The 22,287-nt window shown below is 42.7% G+C and overlaps 1 protein-coding gene across 2 annotated transcripts in view; it reads right to left on the bottom strand.

Annotated features, from left to right (window-relative positions):
- ELMOD3 (ELMO domain containing 3) overlaps positions 1–22,287 on the bottom strand; it is a 213,786-nt gene that overhangs the window by 110,529 nt on the left and 80,970 nt on the right. Inside the window, exons 5-6 of one of the 2 annotated variants that reach the window (XM_078666747.1) lie at positions 19,979–20,041; positions 19,518–19,541 (exon numbers count right to left, since the gene is read on the bottom strand). In XM_078666747.1, the coding sequence (XP_078522873.1) occupies positions 19,518–19,541; positions 19,979–20,041 (87 nt within the window). The remainder of the gene's footprint in view (positions 1–19,517; positions 19,542–19,978; positions 20,042–22,287) is intronic. The other variant, XM_078666748.1, reaches the window with a different exon arrangement.

Below are 22,287 nucleotides of genomic sequence, written 5' to 3'. Positions count from 1 at the left end.
CCCTATATATGTAAAACGTGCAGAATGTATTTGCCCTCTGTGTTAGTGTTGCTTGCCACTCAATACCAAGTAGATGCCTGGAGAATGTATGACGTTACAACGAATTCCGTTGCAACGCATGCCTTTACCACGCATGCGTTACAACGGAATTTGTTTACCACGCATTACATTTACCACAATTACTAGCGTGGTGACGTCATACGTCGTTAAGAGAAAACGGAAGTTTATTTTCCGTTTTCTCTTAAACGACGCTGATACCCGACGTGACTTCAGGTGAGTTTCTTTTTTTTCTTTTTACCTTTACCACATATACCTTTACTACAAACCTCGTAGTAAAGGTATGCGTGGTAAAGGCTTTCGTGTTAACCACGCATGCGTTGTACTGCATGCGTGGTTAACGATTTCGTTGTAAAGGCTTCGTTGTAATGGCTGTTTCCCATGCCTGGAGAGCCTTGAGAATTTTGATTTGGAAAAGACTCCTAATGCAACCACAAGCTCGAGTTAACAGATCTCGCATATGGGCACTCCAAGGTAGGGGAATTTAACATTTCAGCCACAACTTGTTTGAGTCAGCTCTTCCCTGTGAGATACGCATCTTCTTATTTTACCCAGATGTCTTTTTCCGTTTAAAAACAATGGAATTGGAAGATATAAACAGAACAAAAGCTATAAATAAGATGCAATAGAACTTCTCTGTGCTCACAAAACAGCACACCTCCAAGTCAATTTCTGTAATGAATAGCTTCTGTCCAGCGATTAACAGTTTCACAATTTCTCCATTGTCAAGTCCATGCAAGTGAGGAGTAAAAATCTGAAGTTTGGATTTTTCTCAGTTCAGAAAGAAATACAGGCTGTGAAGAATGACTGCACTCTGAAGTGTGTTGATCCATTTCCCTAACAGACAGGTACGTGTTCACTAGTCAATCAACGAAATACAGGAATATTTGGTATGTAAATATAAGGCAAATTTCAATTAGAAAGCAAGTCACTTGAACAGTAATGGTGTTCTCTTTGATAAAGACCAGACACGTCTTTTGTGCATCTCCACGAAAAGTAAAATTAGGCTAAATAAATTAAACAAAGTGAAGAAATGGTTGTCTTTTTTCAGAAGCACAACTCTAATCTGTAAAGTCATCATTTTGAATCACTGTCTAAATATGAATTTGAGTTACTTATTTGTGATAAATGGAGTTGCTTTTTGGTCCGACTCTTGCGATCAGAAATTGTATGTAGAACATTGACTTTCTGAAACAGGAGTTCTACGTCCGGCTGCAATAGAATAAAATTGGACATGTGAAAGTGTCTGCTGAGTTGGAGATAATCCTGGGGAAGATTTGATCAACCAGGCGTTGTGACGTAGGGACATTTTCCAATACACACTTGTCGGAAAAGATCCATTATTATTTACAAGTATATTTTACAATCATCTTTCCCAGCAGAAAAATAAGCAGTACTGGATGTAGACAAAGCCACATTGCGAAGAAATTTGCTTTGGAGGAAAGTTCAGGAGCGGCTCAGCCTCCATCTCTTCCCCTTAATCTGGGCCCCTAGTTAAAGTGTTACCAGCGAAGGGCCTGAACGCTCTGTGAAGCACCTTCAGTAAATGACCAAATCTAATTAAAACGCTGCTATGATCTCATGTGTTCCAAAACAAATGAATGAACTTCCTTTGCTTTCAAACCATTAGTTTTCTCATTAGCAGAGGCCCCAAAAAGGAAGATTTGCAATAGAGCCATGCAAATTATACTTTGAGAGGATTCTGAAATCAATTCGCAAAGCAGAGTCTGTATAGGAAGGTTATTTGAGCCATCTCACAAATCAAAAATAAGTCTACCTATGCAGGGGCTCCCTTGAAATAGATGTTCATTTCAAACTAAAGGGTGGTTGCAGGAAGCTGTCTTTTGATGTAGTGTAGCTAAATCAGGTACACTATGTAGAAAGCCCAAACAACCCTTATTGGTTTACATGGCTTAAATGAATAATCCCAAATACTCTCTTTTGTGGTAGTGTGAATGTACAGTTTAGGCTTATCAGAGGGTAGTGATAAGCGTTTGTTGTACACACACAGTCAATAAATGAGGCATACACAAGAAGAAACTGAAGACCAATTTAGAAAAATAATGGGTATTTTTATAGAATTTTTAACACTAAGAAAATTGTAATCTGGTAAGGCCTTTTCCAGTCAACAATTTTTACAGATAGCAACAATGTCACACAAATGAGATTTTACGCAGTAATGGTTTCCTATGGAATAAGAAACATACTGCAAATAAGTATTTGCAATTGTATTCTGGATGTTCTGTTTCAGACTTCTTTTATTTTTTATTAGTGCATGATTACAATATTACAATATAGCGCTGCGAATTTCCAACATTTCAATTTACATAGAAAGAGACATATATACATGAAATCAACAGATGCTGTTTGCCCAAACCAGCGAGACTGGTACAATATTTAAAAGAAAACCAAATGCGAGAAAAAAGGGAAATAAAAAAATAAAAAAGGGGTCATATTAAATCAGCAGCATTTCGTCATGAGTTACCTCATGCACACTTTTTTATTTATTTTTCACCCCACCCACCCCATGGTTGGACACAAAGAAGAAAAGGAAAAAAATGTAGATGTGATTCGCATTGGGTAAAATCCAAGCTGAAGAGTTCTCTCAAGCCATCTGGTCCGAGGTGCCCAGATCTTTAAGCCTTTCGAGCTAGAGCGAGACCCTCTTTTTACGTAGATGGCTTTTTCAAAGTTATAGTTTGACACTAGTCGTGTTAACCATTGCTGATATCCTGGTGGAATTGGATCCAACCAGGCGGAGGCCAGGCAAAGCCGGTATATCGCCATACCTATGAAAACAAGTTGCTCTCCCGGTTTCCCTCGAATCTCTTCATCCACACCAAGGCAGATCAGGGAAGAAGAGAGATGGATATCTCTCCCTAACACTTCTTTTATAAAGTTTGCGAACTCTAATTTCAAGTTACTTATATGTCACAGGAGGCAAACATATGATTAACACCTTAGCCGCGGTAGGATTTACCGCGGTGCGCTGAGTTTTTTTTAAAACCCGCGTTACATGACGAGCTCAGCTCGTCATGAGTGTACGAGAGGCGTACCTCATGACGAGCTGAGCTCGTCATGAGCGTGGAAGGGGTTAAGATCTGCCTGGTACAAAGAACATCGGGGGCAAAAAGTCCCTCTACCTGTCCCCCATTTCGCAATCCTTTTAGGGGTGTAATAAAGAGAGAAGCAAGATTTATAATATTGGGCTTGAAGCAGCGCTAGAAAGACTTTGTGCAAGCTCGATTGAATGGAGAAATAAGTCTTCGGAGATATCTATTTCCTCTTCCCACTTCCTAGCCCGTATTACGAAATCATCCGACATTAGTGAATTAAGAGAATCATACAGGAAGCCAATAGTTAAATGTTACGTTTTAAGATTGTCTATTACAGAGTTGCTTATAAAGCCAGACGGGCTGCCACATTTTATCCGTAAAAAATCACGGACTTGCAGATACTTATAAAAACCTCTCCAATCCAAATCATATCTTTCTTTTAAGAATTCCAAATGAAACTATCTTGGATAGAGAATAAAAATCCCCAAGTTTCATCAAGCCTTTATTTTGGCCATCTTTTAATTGTTAAATCTTTAGAAATTTCTGGCAAGTTAGGATTATTGTAAATTGGAGTGTAGCAATTCAGGCCCAGACCCAACATTTTACGAACCGATTTCATAGTTTTGAACCCAGCAATCAGCGTCTTGAAACAAACCTTCTTATAATGAGAACCATTCAAAAATCTCCAGATCCATCCCCATGCATCTCTGCCCATTATAAGTTCTATTGGGGTAGGTATACTTCCCAGTGGACTATCAGTTGACTTATCAGAAAAAAGGGTGAGATTATACAAAAGAGTAGCTGCCCAATAATAAAGTTTAATATTAGGAAGAACCAGGCCGCCTCTTACCCTGGGTAGAGAAAGAAACTTATAAGCTCTCCGGGGTTTTTCATAAGCCCATATAAATCGAGAAAACAGGTCTTCGATCTTTTTCAACCAAATAGCGCTAAATTCCAGTGGGATAGGTCTTATTGAATACAAAAACTTAGGAAAAAAAAGCATTTTGATCAAATTGCACCTGCCTATTATTGTAAAATGCAAATTATGTAGTCGAGTTAATTCAGATTTTGTTCTATTAATCAGGGGGTCAATATTGCAATCCACAATCCCTTCAACACTAGCCATAATATCCACTCCAAGATACATAGCCTTTTTGACCTGTCGAGTGTCATTGCCCATACTAACATTCTTGCAAATAATTTGCGTTTTAAATCTATTAAGGGAGTATCCGGATAAAGGACCTAATCTTTCGGCCTCTGTTTCAACCTCGGCCATAGATATGCCGGGATCTGTCGTTATCAGGTCAATGTCATTGGCATAGGCCAAGACTTTCGTTTCCCAGCCATGAAAAGTCATAGGGCTAATCTTTTGGTTGGTTTCCAAAAGTCGTAAAAAAGGATCTATATATAAAGCAAACTAAAGTGGTGAGCTGGGGCATCCTTGGCGTGTGCTTCTAGTTATTTTAAACGTATCAGTTAGTGTACCATTTAAAAATAATTTTGCAGTTGGCTGAAAGTACAGCATCTTGAATGCCTGTGTAAATCCCTGGCCTATCCCGACTCTTGACAGGGTCTCCCATAAAAAAAGCCAGGAAACCCTGTCAAATGCCTTCTCGGCGTCGAGTAACATAAGTGCAACTGGATCTTTAGAGATATGGGTGGCGTCGAGCAGTGAGATAACTCTCTAATCCCTGTTGCCAAGGTGATATTACTTTATGTATTACACCAGCTTATCGGAGCGCTAATATTTTAGAATATATTTTGCTATCCACATTTATCAACGTTATTGGGCGATAAGAGCCTGGTTCCAGAGCAGATTTTTGCTTTTTCAAAAGAATTATGATTTTGGCTTGCCACCAAGATTCAGGTGGTCTCCCCCCTTAAACACATGTACGAGTAAAAGAAGCATAGCATCTTTTAGTTCAGTGGAGAATTTCTTATAAAATTCAGCTGGAATATTATCTAGCCCGGTGGTTTTACCATTGGGAAGGCTGTTATTACAAAGTAGGACGTCTATCCATTGAGGGGGCTCATCAAGTTTGACCTGGTCGTCTTGAAATAATTGCACTGCTGGAATTGAATTAAGATAGGTGGTGATATCATTTACATGTGTTGTGTTAGTTTCATAATATAAAGCTTGATAGTAGGTAAGAAACACTTTGCCAATACCCTCCGGATCTGAAATTATTGCTTGAGTGGGATCTTTAACAGCTGTGATAATGTTTCTTGTGGTTTTTTGCCTTGCCCTAATCGCAAGGTGATGCCCGACCTGCTCGCTGCATTCATCTGCATCCTTCCTCAAAATTGCTAATCTATCTGCACTTTTTTGGCAATTTGCTCCATAACAGATGATTTTGCAGAAAATATTTTGGCAAGTGCATCCAGGGGGTCTTTACCATCCCTAACAGTTATTAAATTTCCCTCTGCGACAGTTAATCGGGTTTGTAAATTATCCAGTAGTTGGCGCTTTTTCCGATTTAAGAAGGATGAGAAGCTCATTGTTTCTCCTCCTATTGCTGCTTTTAATGCATCCCAGACCATTGCATGACGTCAAAAATTGCTGGATCATCTGCAGTGCTGCCATATAATGTGCATATCGTAAGTGAATCCCCATTTTCCCTGCGACATTCAGTGATAACCCACCTCCCATATTGGTCAGCTAGAGTTCGTATAAATTGAATTGAGCATTTTGCGGAAGTACTGTCATCCCCCGTGTCCTAGCCTCTTGTGTTGTGGCCCCTACTACTGTATAGCCGAGCGAGTCGAACAGGTGGATCGGAGTTCTTTCAATATGGGTTTCCTGCAAAAACAAAATGTCAGCTTTAAGTAGCCGAAGAGCAATCGTAGTATTGCGTTGTTTCTTGGGGTCATTAAGACCACAAACATTGATTGTAGCTATATGTAGTTTACTCATTTGAAGTAGAAAAATTCTAAAAACCAATACCAGAAACCATATGTTGGATAAGAAAAAACATTTGAGTCATCCAACTTAGTGCCAACCCCCACCCTACCCTGGCGCAATCCCGAAGGGCCCCCAGCCCCCCCACCCATCGCCACCCACTGAGGCAAACTGGTTCCTGGAGTGCCAGGATGATGACAACTGAGCAATCAGGGTCCCGTGCCCCCCCGTCCGCACCTCTATCCTAAACTATCCACTCTATCTGTGCCAAAGTACATTACAATATCACCAATTTTACAACACTAAGCCCGTGCTTGAGTCCATGATTATTTAAACATTTTGGTTTTGTCTCTTCTAGGCACCATGATCTCTTGCAAATAGGCTTGGGCCTATACTTCAGATATAAAGCTGCGGGTGACCCCATGGAAAATAATTTTTAAGAGTGCAGGATTTTGTAGGTATACAGTTGCCCCAATTTGTTTAAAAGGGCCAAATAGTTGCAGCAACCTCCATCTACGCTCCACCATGGCATGAGCGAAGTCTGGCCTGCTAAAAAAGGTAACGGCATTAAATTCCTTCTTGCTTGTGGGTCTGGCTAGATCAAAAAGTGCCTGGTGTGAAAGAAAGTTGCCAAAATTAACTAGCATGGCATGGGGGTATTGCGCAGTAGATAAGGGCCGTTCAGAAAGTGTTAAAGGAAATCGGTGAGCCCACTGTATCTCCTTGTCCCAATCACAGGATTGCAGTTCAGGAATGGCTCCTTTGAAAAGCGAGATGATATAGGCCCTCGAATCACTCCCATCCACACCTTCCGGGACCCCAAGAATGCGAAGATTTTTGCGTCGAGATCTGTTATCTTGCTCCTCCATCTTCATCATTAAGTCTTTGATAATAGCATCCTGCGCATCTCCCTGTACTTTTAGTGCAGAAACATCTTTCTCCAGGTTCTCAGTACGCACTTCGACAAACGACAGTCTCTCAACGATTTCAGTGCAGGTTCGGCCCACTTTCCCGATAGCGCCTTGCAATTTCTGTGTGGCTTGTCGGTTTTTTTGGTTATCCTGCTAGACCTCTTCTTGGAAGCCCTTGATTGAGTGTAGGACTTCGGTGAGGGTAGGTTCTTCCTTGCTACGGGGAGTTCGCTCCCCACTTCTCCTATTACCGAGAAGTTTCCCCATGAGCGTACCGTACAATCGGAAGGGGTCGTAAATTGAGATGACGAATAATCCCATCTGAGATCAGCATTACTTCCTTGGTCGGAAGTTTTATGTCCGCTTTGTCGTTTTTTCCCCTTTTTCTGCTTTTTGTTTTGTGCTGTATTTTGCCATGTAGTCGCTGAGTCCATACTGCTTCCCCAAACATGCTTCGCACCATTGTCATCACTATCGTTGCCATCGCTAGATGTGGATATGCCAGTCTCATACAGCTCTGATTCATCAGTCGCTAGGCAGGGATTTTCTATGATAGCGAAGGCTTCAGAGTAGCCAGAGGTTTCTGGCTGATTGTTCATTGGGTTTATTAAAAGTGTTGATTTCCCTGGATTTAGCAAATTCTCTTGTGTTGTAGCCCCAGTGTCTACAAAGATGTGATCCTTGTTAATGCTAGAATCATTCCCACAGGCTTGTAGATCCAAGGACAGTAGAGCATCTAAGGGTGCATTCTTTGTTGGCACGTTGCCTGGAAAACTGCCTAGAATGTTGCCTGGCCCAGTGACTGCTTATGTATTGGCTGACGGTTCGGAGAAAATTGAGGCCGATATTCCGGGGGATCCTACTAAAGATGCCACAGGGTCTGAATGGACCTACCTGGAGTCCACTAAGGGTACCAGAGAAGTGGTTACGACCAGCTGATCCTTCAGCGGGCCGCCCGCCGCCAATTCAATTCTTGCCATCTCTAATGGGCCAAACATATTTGGGATAAAAAGTTGAGAATTAGGGTTTTGGGCAGTATCCGCAATCTTAGTGTTTTTAGCTTGTGTCTTTTCGTTTGCTTAATCACTTGCTCTACCTTATCTTCTGAAATCGTTCGGTTTGCTTGCTCTTTATTTCTCAGACCCCGTGTTTCCGGGCGTCTCGAAGCTCTCTGGGCTGTTTAGCTGTACAGCTACAGTTATCCCTTCAGTTATCACATGGGCGGACAGCTGATTAAATTTTACTTTCATGCTTTATCCCCCTCGCCCAGTCATCCTTACTTGTTTCTTTTCAGTATTGAAGCAGTCCAGGAAACAATGTATCCTGAAACTTGCCGCAGTGACTGACTCCTCTCTCTGTGTCAGACAATGCAATCAGGAAATCATGGAAAGCCGAAAACATTGCTTCAAGGCCGTGCGTGGCCGAGAGCCGCCGCAGGACGGCGCGGGGCGAGGATGTTGGAACCGTGCGGCGCCCTATTCGTGAAGCCGCTGTCAGGAACATTGAGCCTCGCCACCCATTCCAGTCAAGGCGTTGGGTGAAAATCAGTACAGCAATCATCCATTGCGATAAATCCAGACAAAGACAATAGAGTGTCAGCAGGTAATTTACATGGCAAAGTTTTTACGTCTGCTTAGGGGTCAGACCGGCGGAGCTGCATCGGGTGTCTGCTCCTCAGGCGCAATCTTGCCTCTCCATTGGGCCCCCAAGAAGAGATCACACAAATGAGATTTTACGCGGTAATGGTTTCCTATGGAATAAGAAACATATAATGCATATAAGTATTTGCAACTGTATTCTGGATGTCCCGTTTCGGACTTAATGTGCTACGTGGTCCTTTAGGACTTAAGGTTCTTGGGGCTCAAAGTCACAAGCTCCACCAGCACTTTGGATTTACCTGGCCTGGAGAGTCCAGGTGCAGACGTGGACAGATGGTAGCCTTGCACACTACACCGTTTGCTAAGGGGGGTGGTGGGGCACCTAAAAACAGGCTTCAGAGGGGGACTTGGGGAAAAATCCAGGAGTTTGTGAGGGTCTTGGGAGCAGGGGACATGGTTGGTGCTCGTGGACCTGGGCCAGGGAGCTCAGGTACAGAGGGTTTTGGTCAGCTGTTCCCATGTGGCAACAGTGCTCCCGGTGCTTGGTTAAACCTGCAGAAGGAGATAAAACAGGACAGCTGGGCCACTCTCGTTGCTGATGTCCCTCATCGACTGGTGGGTCTCAGAGTCTAGATACAAGCCTTGGCTGCTGCAAGGCGTCCGGGGATTGGTGCAGTGTGGCTTCTGGAGGTCCAGTCGTTTACAAACTTAGTGGGAAAATGGATCTGACCCTCTGGAACACAGTGTCCTTCGTTCTGGGTGGCTGCTGTGCCAGTGGACCTGGTGATCAGCAGAACGGTGAAGCAGGCTTTGCGGTCGGTGCCTGCAGGGAAATGGCTCCTCTACTTCAAGGGAGATGCTAGCTGGTTGGCGAAATTATGGCAGCCCCCGAGGCTTTTGGAGGATGCAGAGCAGCAGGACAAGTCGGGTTGTCATGATTGTAGGAACAGGAGCAGGCATGCAGGGTTTGGTGCCAACAAGTCCACAGTTGGTGCACAGTTCTCACTTCTTCGGCTCTTCTTGCTCCTTCTTTAGTCAGGAGAATCAGAGTTCCTGATGTAGGAGTCGATCTAAAGACTGAATCTAGGGGCATTAAGGGGAGTGAAGGGTAGTAGCCAATGGGCTTCTGATCTGTGGGGTCACTACACCCCGGCATGTGAATCTACAGCACTACCTGCCAAGAACAGATGCTTACTTGCAAAGGAACATAATCCGTTCGAGGCATATGAGCTGTAGATACACATGCTGTGCATGGACTGTAAAGCAGTCCCTAAGCATTGACTTGCCTGTGGGGGTTACAATAGTTTAAAAGAGTCCGTAGTACTGCTAGGCCAACACTGGATTGTTGACGTGCTAATATACCCACACTGTAATGTTTTGTAAAGGTGTGTGGTGTAGACCATGTTGCTGCTTTGCAAATGTCATCAATAGGAATGTTCCCGAAAAAATGCCATAGAAGCCCCTATTTTACGAGTTGAGTGAGCTTTGGGGGGAACAGGTAAACATCTTTTAGCTTTAGCATAGCAAGTTTGGATGTATTTTGCTATTCATCTTGAAAACCCACTTTAAGAAATAGCATTTCCAATGTGAGGAGGCGAAAAGCAATGAATAATACATTTTAACCTCTAAAGTATGTAGAGCTCTTTCTGCAATAGAGTAAGGTTGTGGGAAGAAAACAAGCAAATCTATTGATTCATTGATTAATGTGATAAGGTGCAACTATTTTAGGAAGGAATCATGGGTTTGTTCTGAGCACTACTTTGTCTCTATGAAGTTAGAAGAATGGTTCTTCCAAGGTTAATGCCTGAAGCTTACTGACACGTCTATGGGAAGTGATAGTGATTAAAAAAGGCAACTTTCCAAGACAAATATTGGATTTAACAAAAATGTAATAGCTCAAATGGAGGTCCCATGACCCTTGTTAGTACACTGTTTAGATTCAATGCTGGTGCAGGTGGAAGTCTAGGGGGGAATGATCCTTTTAAGTCCTCCTATAAATGTTTTACTAATAGGTATTTTTAACACAAGATAAATGGTGTCTATTCAGCTAGTATGCGGCATTGACAGCAAGGTGTAAGCCTATTGAAGTGTAGGCTAGACCCAAGGTTTGAAAATGCAGCAAATAAAGACTTGCGTAGATTTGTGCTTGTAATGGGTTAACATTTTGATGCTGACAGTATAGAAGAAATCATTTCCATTTTAGCAGCACGGCATTGTCTAGTAGTAAGCTTACGCGCTTGCTTGATAATATGCATTGTTGTGGTAATTTTAAATACCGAAATTCTATGACTTCAGGAGCCATATAGCAAGGCTCATTTAATTAGGATTGGGATGTCTTCATTCGCCATGGTTCTGTGTGAGAAGGTCCGCATTGAGGGGAAGCTTCTCGTGTGGGAATAGGGAGACTTCCAGTAGTGTGGTAAACCATGGATGACGAGACCATGTTGGAGCTATGAGCACTAGGGTGAGGGAGATCTGCATGAGCTTGTGGACCACTAACAGTAGTAGTGGGAGAGGTGGAAAAGCGAAGCAAATATCCCTGACCAATTCGTCCATAGAGCATTGCCCTTGGATAGGGGGTATGGGAACCTGGATGTGAAGTTCGGTTACTTTGCGTTTTCTGGGGTTGCAAACAGGTCTATTTGTGGAAACCCACATTTCTGAAAGTGTAGTAGGAGAACTTAGGGGTGAAGTTTCCATTTGTGGATTTGTTGCTGCGTCCTGCTGAGAGGGTCTGCAACTGGATTGCTTATTCTTGGTACGTGTTCTGCCAGGAGATGAATGTTGTGATGTATTGCTAAGCGCCATATGCTTTGAGCGAAGCATGATAATTGTAGAGAGTGACTCTCCTCTGTTTTTGTAGGCAATACATTGTTGTCATATTGTCTGTTTGGACTAGGGCAACTTTGTGTAGTAGGTGAGGTAGGAACGCTTTGATGCTAGGTTAACAGCTTGAAGTTCTAGGTAATTGATATGGAGACCTATGTTTTTGGAGTCCCATACACCGTGAACTGTAAGATTTTGCAGGTGAGCTTCCCAACCCATGAGGGACGTATCCGCCGTGAGAATGGCTTGGGGAACTGGGTCTAGAAACGCCACCCTTTGTATGGGCTTTGTGTATACCACCACTGCAGTGATGTGTGAGACTGTCTACCAACACTAGATCGTGTAGTTGACACAGTGACTGTGTCCACTGACATGAGACTTCTTGCAGCGATCTCCTAAGTAACCGGGCATGTGGGACTATTAAGATGCACAATGCCATCATGCCCAAAATTCGTATGAGTAGTATGACTGATGTGGGTCCCAGTTCAAAGGTGTTGGATTAGTGTCGAAATGTTTTGGATCTTGTCTGCATTTTGGTATGCAAACCCCAATTGAGCGTTACGTATGGCTCTTAAATATTGTTGATTTGGGAATGGTTGTAGGTGCGATTTTTGCAGATTGATGTAAACCCTAGCTGATGTAGTAGGGTGAGTGTCTGTTGTGTATCTAATTTGCAAAGGCAGGAGCTGTTTCCTTTTATTAGCCAATCGTTCAAATAAGGAAACTCACAGACGATTTGCCTGCACAGAAGTGCTGCCACTACTGCTAGGCATTTTGTGAATACCCATGGTGTGGTGGTGACACCAAAGGGAAGAACCTTATAGTGTTTTCCTTGGAAGACAAACTGTCAGTATTTTCGGTGTGAGGTACAGATGGGTATATGGAAGTAAGTGCCCTTTAGGTCTAAAGCAGCTATGAAGTCATTGTTTTGTAATAGTGGGATCACTTCCTGAAGAGTGATCATGTGGAAGTGTTCTGACAGGATATAGTGATTGAGTGGTGTGAGATCAAGAATGGGTCAAAGTGACCTGTCTTTTTTGGGAAACGGGACATATAAAGAATATACTGAATATTTTGAGGCTTATTTATGAGCGGCTTGCAACGCTAGAGAGTCATATTTTTTACGCTTTGGTGGCACAAGCGTCTCAACCATACCTATGAGGTGGTGCATAGTCACCCTACATTACTTAGCATGGCCTCATAGATATGGAGTAAGACATAGCAGCGCTAGTCACAGCGTTGCCTTAATCTGCGTCAAGGCTGGTGTTTATGCCTCTAGCTGCAGTGTCGACGGATTCTAGTGCACATTTTATGGAGTTATTGGTGATTAACTTCCCCCCTCTAACCCCTTTTCCTGTGTTCTTCTGGGAGATATTGGAGGAGCCCCATCATTTCATCCCAATGAACCCTGTCGTAACGAGCTAAAAGAGCTTGACTGTTGGCAATATGCCAATGATGAGCAGACCGAGCTGCTATCCTTTTACCGGAGGCGTCAATAACGTTTGACTCCTTTTCTGGGGGAGGTGCGTACTCAGTTGTTTGGGAGTTTGCCCTTTTCCGTGCATTAGCCACTACTAGGGTGTCTAGAGTTAACTGTCCTCTAATGTATAGGATCAGATGGTGCAGCTTTATATTTTTTGTCATTTTGTGATGTTATTATTTTTGCCTTTACACGGTCTTTCAAAATGTAGTCTTCATGACATAGCACTCAGTTTAGGAGTGGTAAATATTCTGACCCCCTTTGAGCAGTAGATAGTGTTTTGAAAAATATGTCATCCTCTATAGGGTCTTTATGTAAGGCCACTTGATGAAATGCTGCAACTCTGGCTATTAGGTCTTGATAGGCAGAAGCGTCATCTGGTGGTGATGGGCATGTGAGATAAAGGTCCGGGTCTGTAGCCTCCTGTGGCTCTATATCACAAGCATCCCCAGGATGTAGGTATTCTGTTATGTTGTAATTCTCATCTGTGATGGGTGAGTGAGTGGACATGTTTCCTGCTTCAGATTCTTGGGTTGAATCATGTGGTGGAGTGGATGCTGGGGGTTGTGTTGGTGGTTTTGGTGAGGTAGGTATGGGAATATGTAAAGGGCTAGTAGCAAAGTCCTTCTCCTTTTTGAGAGGCTGTAAAGAAATGTGTATAGCCTTTTTGAAAGCCAACTGTCTTTCAGAAGATTGTGGCTTTGCAGGGTGAAGAACTATCCTTTTAGTTCCAGGCTGAACCTGCAAAGGTTTTTTTTTTTACCACAGATCAATCCTTTCCGGCCTAACATCAAGATTGGTTCGGGTGGGGTTTCGGGTTCCAAAAGTGTAAAATTTAAGAGCTGAAGATTGTTTCGGGTTTTGTGTGCTCGGACCCGAAGTACCATGGTCCTTGTCTTTTAGAACTGAAGTGGATGTTCGGTGAGGTACAGCGGAATTAGACTTTGAGCGGGAGGGGGGCCCCTACGGTGGGCAGGAATTTCAGTGCAGAGCCTGAGGACGGGGCTTCCAAGTCTGTATGTCGGTGCGCACTGTGGCTTTTTTGCAGTGCAATAGAGACAGAGCGTAAGTGTGTGTGAGAGGGCAGACAGCAGTATCCTGCATGTAACATCTTGTAATCATTATCAACACCCAGGATCTATGCTTGCAGACATTTATGAAAGCATCACCTCTTACTGATGGAAAATATGTATAAGTACCAGACAACACAGTAAAAGAATAACAAGCATTTGCAATGCAATAGGTCTCGCATTATTAATGTTTGAGCTATTGGTGTTGCATTATTATTATCAATGCCAATAGCTCAAAATGTAATAATGAGAGACCTATGGAGGATCACTTTGCAGAGTTACCGATAACTGTAGATTGGGATGCATGGTGGGAGATAACACTGGTGGATTTTTATTTTATGCGACAATACCCTGGGTAGGATCACTTGACGGACCAGTGTGGGCAACGTCCTCAATAGTAAGAACAACAAGACCCCCTTCTACGGACAATCGTCGCTCTGCTACCAGAATTTCCTTGTCGATGGCTTTTGCAGCCCGTAGGAGGAAGCAATCAAGTGTAGAGTTTTGCAGAGACTTTGGGGTGTGCGAGCTTCCCCCCACTGCTTTTAGTTTGGCCATTGTTTCTAAAGAGGAAGGGGGGGCGGGGAGGAACCGGTAAGCTGCAGCCGGCATAAGAGGGAGATGATATGATTAAGTCGTTTCAGAACTTACTTGTGCAGATGTTCACTGTTCAGGCTACTCCTAGGGGTTCCAGCCCAGATCTCTTAGAGGTGATTGCGAGGATATGACTAGAGTCCAAAGCCAAAAGACTGGGCCCATCCTCCTCCAGGCTTTGACGGGCCCGCCCTTGGCCAGGGCTTTGCCCGGACACGCCCGCACGCATCCCACGCTGCGGGAGACCGTCTGTGTTTAAATGCGCCTCCGGGCACCAAGTTTCACCCACGTAGGCGGCACGCCGGCAGCGTTGTGGTCTGGGGCTTGTAGTCCCCCCTGAGCACTACCAATAGTTGGGGCAGGAAGGAGGTGCTGGATTGCGCTGTTGTTTATTGAGTAACTGTGCAACATAAAAGGCTGGATCATGAGCATTTGAAAAGCAGCTCGATGTTGATGAATGTTGAATGAAACCGATCATGATTGAATGAGCGTTTGTTGTGAGGTGGGAGATAGAGAGCGACCCTTAATGTACTGCCCATAATCTATTAGAGCAACATACATGCGTCAGTGCTGGTCAGGCCAGCCTGAAAGCCATGAGTCCTTATAGAATATTCTCTACCTCACAGAAGGTCTCCTGGCCTTCAGTGAGAATGACTGCACACAGACTGTAACAAGGAACCCTCCGAGTCCACATTAAAATAATCCGACCAGAGAACTCTCCCTTTTATGTCATGTTTCGGTTTTGTTTTCGTGAAACGCTTCAGTGGTTGGTGCGGGCTCTGGGAGCAACAAACAGTAGTAGTATGTGACTTTTGTGATCCCAAGTAGACTCACGAGTCACGCAATGACTATACGGGCATAAAACTGGAAGGCTACGACAGGACTCCACGTGCTACAAACAAGTAAATAAACTCGTCCCTCCAGCATGGACTCAGAATGCCAGGGGGCGGCCTGGCGGCCACAACGGGTGAGTAAGAGTAGCTAACACTCGCCATCCTTCCCCACAGACTGCAGCTCCAGCGCGCCCTGACCAACTCCCTTCAGAGTCCGGCCAAGGGGGCATTAGTCACGTGTCATATTAAAAGCAGTCGAAAGTATGACGCACCCGGCAAAGACTGAAACGGAGAGCCCTTTGGCTTACAACAAAGCCCCTCATACACAATAAAAGACAGGCGGGCTGCCAGAGGCACATCTTAGCTACTCCTTGCACTTAATCCGGCCCTCTCTGTGCTCTGTTTGGGCCATAAACGGGGTTTGACTTCTTAAGGGCATCACATTCCACTGGAAACCTAGCAGACACATTCTATATCAAAACTGTGCAAAATTCCAAAGCTTAAAGTCAAAAATCCCAGGCTGACGTGTTTTTCAAATGTCTAATGCTGGCATGTTCACTCTGAGTAAAGCGTTTTCCCACACTCGGGTTCCGTTTCCTGCACAGTGGGGCAGGTGCATTCTATTCACGCACTCACGCTGATCGAATGCGCGTGTGCTCTAAACAGTTCTCAGGTTGGCTCAGGAGTGAGTAACCTATACAGTGCATGTAGTTGAATCTTCAGCGGCTTGCAGTCTTGATGGAAAACAAACCATAAAGAGAACAAACGGACAGCGGCCAGGACACGGACAGCGGCCAGGACACGGACAGCGGCCGGGAGGAAGCAATGCCTGCCTGTTTATCGGTGCCGCACCACGGCGTCTGCAGCCAGCCTGTTTATCAGCGCCGCGCGCCTCTCTGTAGACTCCCCTGCATTCCAGAGAGGCGCGCGACACGATCCGATCCTTTCCTGCCATGCTGTGGAGACAAGACCTGGCCGCGCGCACAACGTTATCCGATGGGGAAACGCTGCGCGCGGCCAGGTCTTGTCTCCCTTCGTCGGTCTCCGACTGCTGAGACGACTATAGTTCTCGCTTGCGAGAACGCGCTTTCAGCGCGTTCGTCGTAGGCGAGACCTAAAAAAGGTACCAGATGACTTCACTTTAGAGGAAAGAATCATCAAATCAAAGAAAGGCATTGCTCAGTTATACAGCTTGAACAAAAAAGAAACAGAAATAAACTACAGCTATGACTATCCTTGGACTTCAACAGAAACAGCGTTTTTCATTCCTTTCTCCCCTGTCCATTCATGTTACGTTAATTCATCCACATGTTTTCACTACCGGTGGCCTCTCAAGTAAATTCATGCTTGTTTGTACAACTGGTGGCGTGGGCTACCCATCTGATTATTGGTACCTGCTTAGAATGTGGGAATGTCTAATAACCGGGCTTACCAAAACAACTGGTAGGCCAGCTGGAATGTATTCATAATGGTTGTTATATACAGCCTAAACTTTATTCACCTACGCTCTGAGAAAAGGTCCTCACACTGACTCTCTATGGCCCAAAAACAAAATGTAAGGTGCTCAATTTTCAGGACTCTCAGCTCAGTTTTTAGAGTGAAGTTGGTTCCTTGTCCACCAGCACAAGTCTTGCATTCTAGCCAATATCACAAGCCAAGCGTTATCTATTTTGCATGACAGAAAAAGCAGATTGATTGCACTGTCCTCACCTGGTTGTGGAACAGCCAGACTCAGTAATTCAACTATTTTACTTTACAAAGAAAAGCTGAAAACCGTAGTTGTTTTGCTCCATTTCGCAACACTTCTTTATGACCCTTGCTACAGTATTCTGTATTTGCTAGCACCAAGAATCCTCTGACTTTTGAGAGATAACCTGACATAACATGCTGATTCCCAGCCATCTGGAAGTGTGAACAGTAACTGCCTCTAAACGAAAAGAAAATGAGTCTTTTTACTGAGTGGACTTTATTTTCACTTCACTTGTGTTTCTTGATTCATTCATTTAGTAACAAAATGTTACAGGTTTCTGTCCCATGACTAGGATTTATCCTAATGATATGAGTCAGGAATGGATACTTTACTAGAAAAAGTCTTGATGTGGGTTTGTTCTTGAAACAAAGGGGTACATTCAACACTATGAACAGAATACGGCAAGCTTCAATTGATCCCCAATTAATATTCAAAGAGGCCTGAACTAATGTCACACTTCAAGTTTACATGTCAACTTCAGGTCCAACTGTTGGGGAAAAGAATTAAAGCAGATGCATCCACACGTAGTCATCGAAACGTTGTTATAAAGGCTTTATACTCGGTAATCTCTCAAGTCAATATGTACGGTTGCTCAGGCATTACCTGGTTTCTTCATAAACTGCACAGGAGCTCACTCAATGGTGACACTCTGGCACTAGACAGAAGGAACAACAACTGACATGAAGTATGCACCAAACCACCCACAGCCTCCCAAAGCGTATAGATTAGTTATTTATCCAGCACCTCATTGTTCAGACTTCCACCTCCTCCCGGTTGCAGCACCATGCAGCAAACAAACCGCCATGTAGGGGATATACACAAATAACAAGTGAATTTAAATACTTTTGTTGCCTCCCAATCTCGTCTGATGCTGGGACATGGCTAAAGTGCACCGCCCAAACCAGGTCACGCAACAATAAAGTTATTATTCTCTAGACGAGTACTCTTAGGCAGATTAGAAACTACTTTACATCAATAACCCCATCCACTATATTTTAACACTTAGCTGATGCAAATTGAAAGAGCATCATTTCTATCTAAAGTCAATCAAAATATTCCATTGTAATCTTCATACACCTTATAGCATTATTGTCGTGCAGATTGTTGACGTGCATGTTTGTTTACAGGTTAAATGAAAATGAGAAAAACACAGCAAAAATAAAAAAATTGTAGACCTAGGAGATGCCCGATACAAGGCCTGATTGAACTATGTACACCGTACTTGAATACGCCGCTGGACCCCAGGGATGTCGGCTAAATGGCTGTGTTAACCTGACAACCCAGAGCAATTTGTGTCAACAACGCAGCCGGCCCCCAGGGTTGTAGGCTATATGCTGTGTCATTATAGGATTGTACAATAAAGGTCTTTTAAAATATATATATATATATATATATTCCATTGTAAAGTGAAGTATGCTGCATTGTCTAATGTTTATTCACAGTGATCATTGTATTACCAACTAGTTGAGCAAAAACATAACAAGCTGATTTTCCGCTCATACTCCTCAGCCCCATTCAATAACTCGATGACTGAGCTCTCATGCCTATGTCAACAAAATCTGAATTGAAAGATTGGAAAAAAAAGCACTAGCAAATGCAGTCTCGATAAAAAGGATTACAAACTACATTTGTATACGTTGTGGCAAATACTGTGTTGCTCCAAAGTTTGCTTCCAGCGAAAAAGTAAATTTAATCTGTAAGCGGCAATGTTGAATATACTCCGCACTGTTCACAACAAATAAAACAAGCATAGGCGAATTCAACATATCTGGGGTTGGCTGTCAGATTTACACTTGGTCAACGCCTGTTATATTTTGTCATGATTTTTGTTGGGGAAGCTGCCAGGTATTCTTCTATCTAAAAACAATATGCATAGTTTAAAACCAAAAATATTTTTTAGGTCTAAGAAAAAAAACACATTGCCCTAGTAGTCCCTGGCACCTAAGGGAACTACTTTGTGCGTGGATGTGCTCCTTGTAAAAGAGAAGAATTGTTGTCACTCAGGGAAGTTAGCCAATGGCTGAAGTTGGCTGACCTACTGCTGTATGCTGTAGAAGGCGTAAATGTGAATGAAACAATTCAAGCCAGTGGATCAATAGGGCTGGCTGAAAGCCATTAAAATTATGTATATTACACATATAATTTTAGTAAAATCAAAAGGTCTTGGCAAACACAAGATCTAAACAAATAGAACTAGAAGGGCTCAGGCTGTAAGTTGCAGAGTTTCAACAAATAACATACAAGGCTTCTGCTGTAAGCAAATCCTATGCACTATGTGACACTTGATAACAGGAGTGGAAATTAATTTTTTACCAGGAGCTGACTGAAATATAATATACTGCAAGTGTGATGAAGGCTCGTCTATGGTATAAAATAAAATCTCTTGTCCACCACTCCCCTAGCCTTAAATGCTGCCTGCAACTGCCTGAACTGGAAGAGTTACCTGTTGTGTTTTCGCCTGGCAGACCTGTAACAATGAAAGACAACAATTTAAAGCATGGTCAACTGGCCTGCAAATGGCGATAGGACCACAATCACTGGGGATGGGGAGACCAAGTGTAACTAGAGCGCTGGAGGACATTTAGCATTTTTTCATGCAGTAACAAGCATACAAACTATTACTTATCAGACTGGAAAACAGACATATATTCAAGCTAATTAGGGAACAGGCAGGTAGTTAAGGCGACTACTAAACACCTAGGCATATGTGAAATCAGTGAGCCAGTTACACTGTGTAAGTAAGCAATGGCATCCCAAGCATTCCAAACATAAAAGCAGCCAAGAACGAGGAGCAACCAAGGATCAAGGAGCAACATGAGCTTGAGAACAACCATGAAGTGGTTGAGCATGTTGGACAATTAACTTGTTTCGGAATCTAGCCAATCCTGCTCTGAAGATACATACCTGATTGGAGGATCTCGACAGCTTCCCATTCTTCCTCTGCTTGGAGCACTGCCTCACATACTTCTGGCAAGAGAGTTAGAAAAGGGTTAGTCAATTAGATAGAGTCTGGAAATAATCTTGTCCAGGAGGTGGGAAACTAGGTTGCAAACCCATCAGAAAACGGCACTGATGCAGTAAGAAGCCACTTACAAACGGGGGTAAGTAACATGGATTCAGATCCAAAACAAGATGTTCAGGACAACCAACTACTAGTGCTTCAGGCCTTGCAAGGCACGTTGAGAGCGACATACATCCAAAAACATTCATATACAATTAATTTAAAAGGATATTATTTATGTAGAGTTGTAGATCTTATGTGTATATCCTGAAAAGCTGGCACATGTCCAGTAAATACAAATTGATGCACATTGACACACTTGGATTACTCAAAGTGAAAGAGTATCACGATTTAATACATTATTCAAAATAAGAACGATATACAGTTTATCATCATTGATATCGCAGCAGACGGGGGAAGAGCAGGGCTAAATGACCAAATTATTCCAGCTGTGCACTGCAAAAACACTTTTCGGGTTTATTTAACTCCAATGTGTGTTTGGTAATACTGTATAGAATCAAAAAGGGACACTATAATAGAAAGAAGCTGAAATGTAAAATACAGTGAAAAGAAGAGTAATGAAAAACGAATTAGAGAGCAAACAAAGAAAAGGGATGGCATTGAAGGCACGTTACCTGAAAAATAGGCATCTTCCTACACTACTTTTGCATAGATACAAATATATTCATGACAGGATTGCATTGCCAAGATGAGTCATGTCTAGGTCAGTTCTTGGTTACAATCTAGTCTCTCATAATGCGAGATGTATAGAATTTTCAGTGACACAATGTGTAGTGCACAGCAGGTTGTGTGTATGCATTTATTTGAGGCAATACTGTGTAATGGGATAAAAGGTTATGCCATGGGAAAGGTAATATGATGTGTGATATCCTTATGTGAACCCTTGTGTGATTATGTCATCGTAGGCATGATAGGTCAAAGTACCTTTACTGGGTTTGTATTGGAGCCTCCTTTTACCACTGATGTCCTCATACCTTGGTGCAAAGCATAGACAGCCCACCAATTTCGGTTTGTGAATTCTTCGAAGAGTTTCAATACATTTTCTATGGTTTTTGGTGTGGTGCCAAACATATTATCAATAATGTAACCTTTCTATCTAGAAGATATTGGGCAACATAGCTGCAAACAAGAATCACCAACAAAGGAGTAATTAGGACATTTACGGCACATATATCTTAAATTGTGGTCTAAACACTGCTAACATTTGTGATTTAGCGTCCTTGTTCTACTACCAGTAGCAGCATGTGTTGTCGATTTTTCACAAATTATGAAACCTGCCGAGCTCTTATATAAGTTCTGTTTAGGATATACATTTTGGCTTGTGATGATGAGGCAGACGTGAAGGTTCTGCTGGCAGATTTCCAAATACTGAGTTTAGTCCTCCAAAGGAGCTCAATACATCTGCATGTTTTTGCCATGGTCTTTCGGTTATGATACACAAGGCAGGTGAGTTGGTAGGATGCCATCCTTTATGACGCAAGAATATAATCGTAGTTTAAAAGTTTAGGATTAGACAATAAATTCGTTTCCTATAAAGCCCATTGAAGTTGGATACTTTGAAAGGATGCAGACTTTAAATGTGTGAAGTTGGTCCTTAAGCAAGTTTCAATAAATTTTCAGGACGTTTTCCATTTAGTGAATACAAATGAGATTCCAATTCAAGCCTTGGATGCTTGGTGATTTATTTTCAGAATTCAATATCCACAGATTGAGCTTACATGGTTTATCCATCGTCTATTCAGTATTAATTAAATGTTTTAAACTACAATGAATGCATTCCTAGGGTTTGACGATAATGGGTTATGTAAGGTAATATTTGAGATAAAGATGAGTGGAAATTATCAGGGTCTAATCAATCTTTGCTTTAACTTTAGCCATTTCTGAGTTTTGCAGGGAATTCTGGGTAAAATAGCTCAGTAAACTAAACCACATATTGTAGAGTAGCACTGATTGAGTTGGGTAATAATGAACACCTGCTATCACCTAGAGGTCAAACATATTGTAGAGTGCTCAATATAAGTGTAGTATTATTAACAATTAGCTTGGGTGCAAGGCAAAGGGGTAGAGCAATATGGATGGAAATGTGATTCAGTACATAACACAACATAACAAATTTCTGAAGGGGCAGTGATCTTAATGTAGTGCTTTTTCCACATCAATTTATACTGAAGCTTTTCAATTTGTGACTCAC

The sequence above is a fragment of the Lissotriton helveticus genome, chromosome 11 (genome assembly GCF_964261635.1).
Source record: "Lissotriton helveticus chromosome 11, aLisHel1.1, whole genome shotgun sequence".
NCBI classification, from domain to species: Eukaryota; Metazoa; Chordata; class Amphibia; order Caudata; family Salamandridae; genus Lissotriton; species Lissotriton helveticus.
Note: the sequence above shows the minus strand (reverse complement) of the source record. Positions and strands in the feature narration are given on the sequence as shown.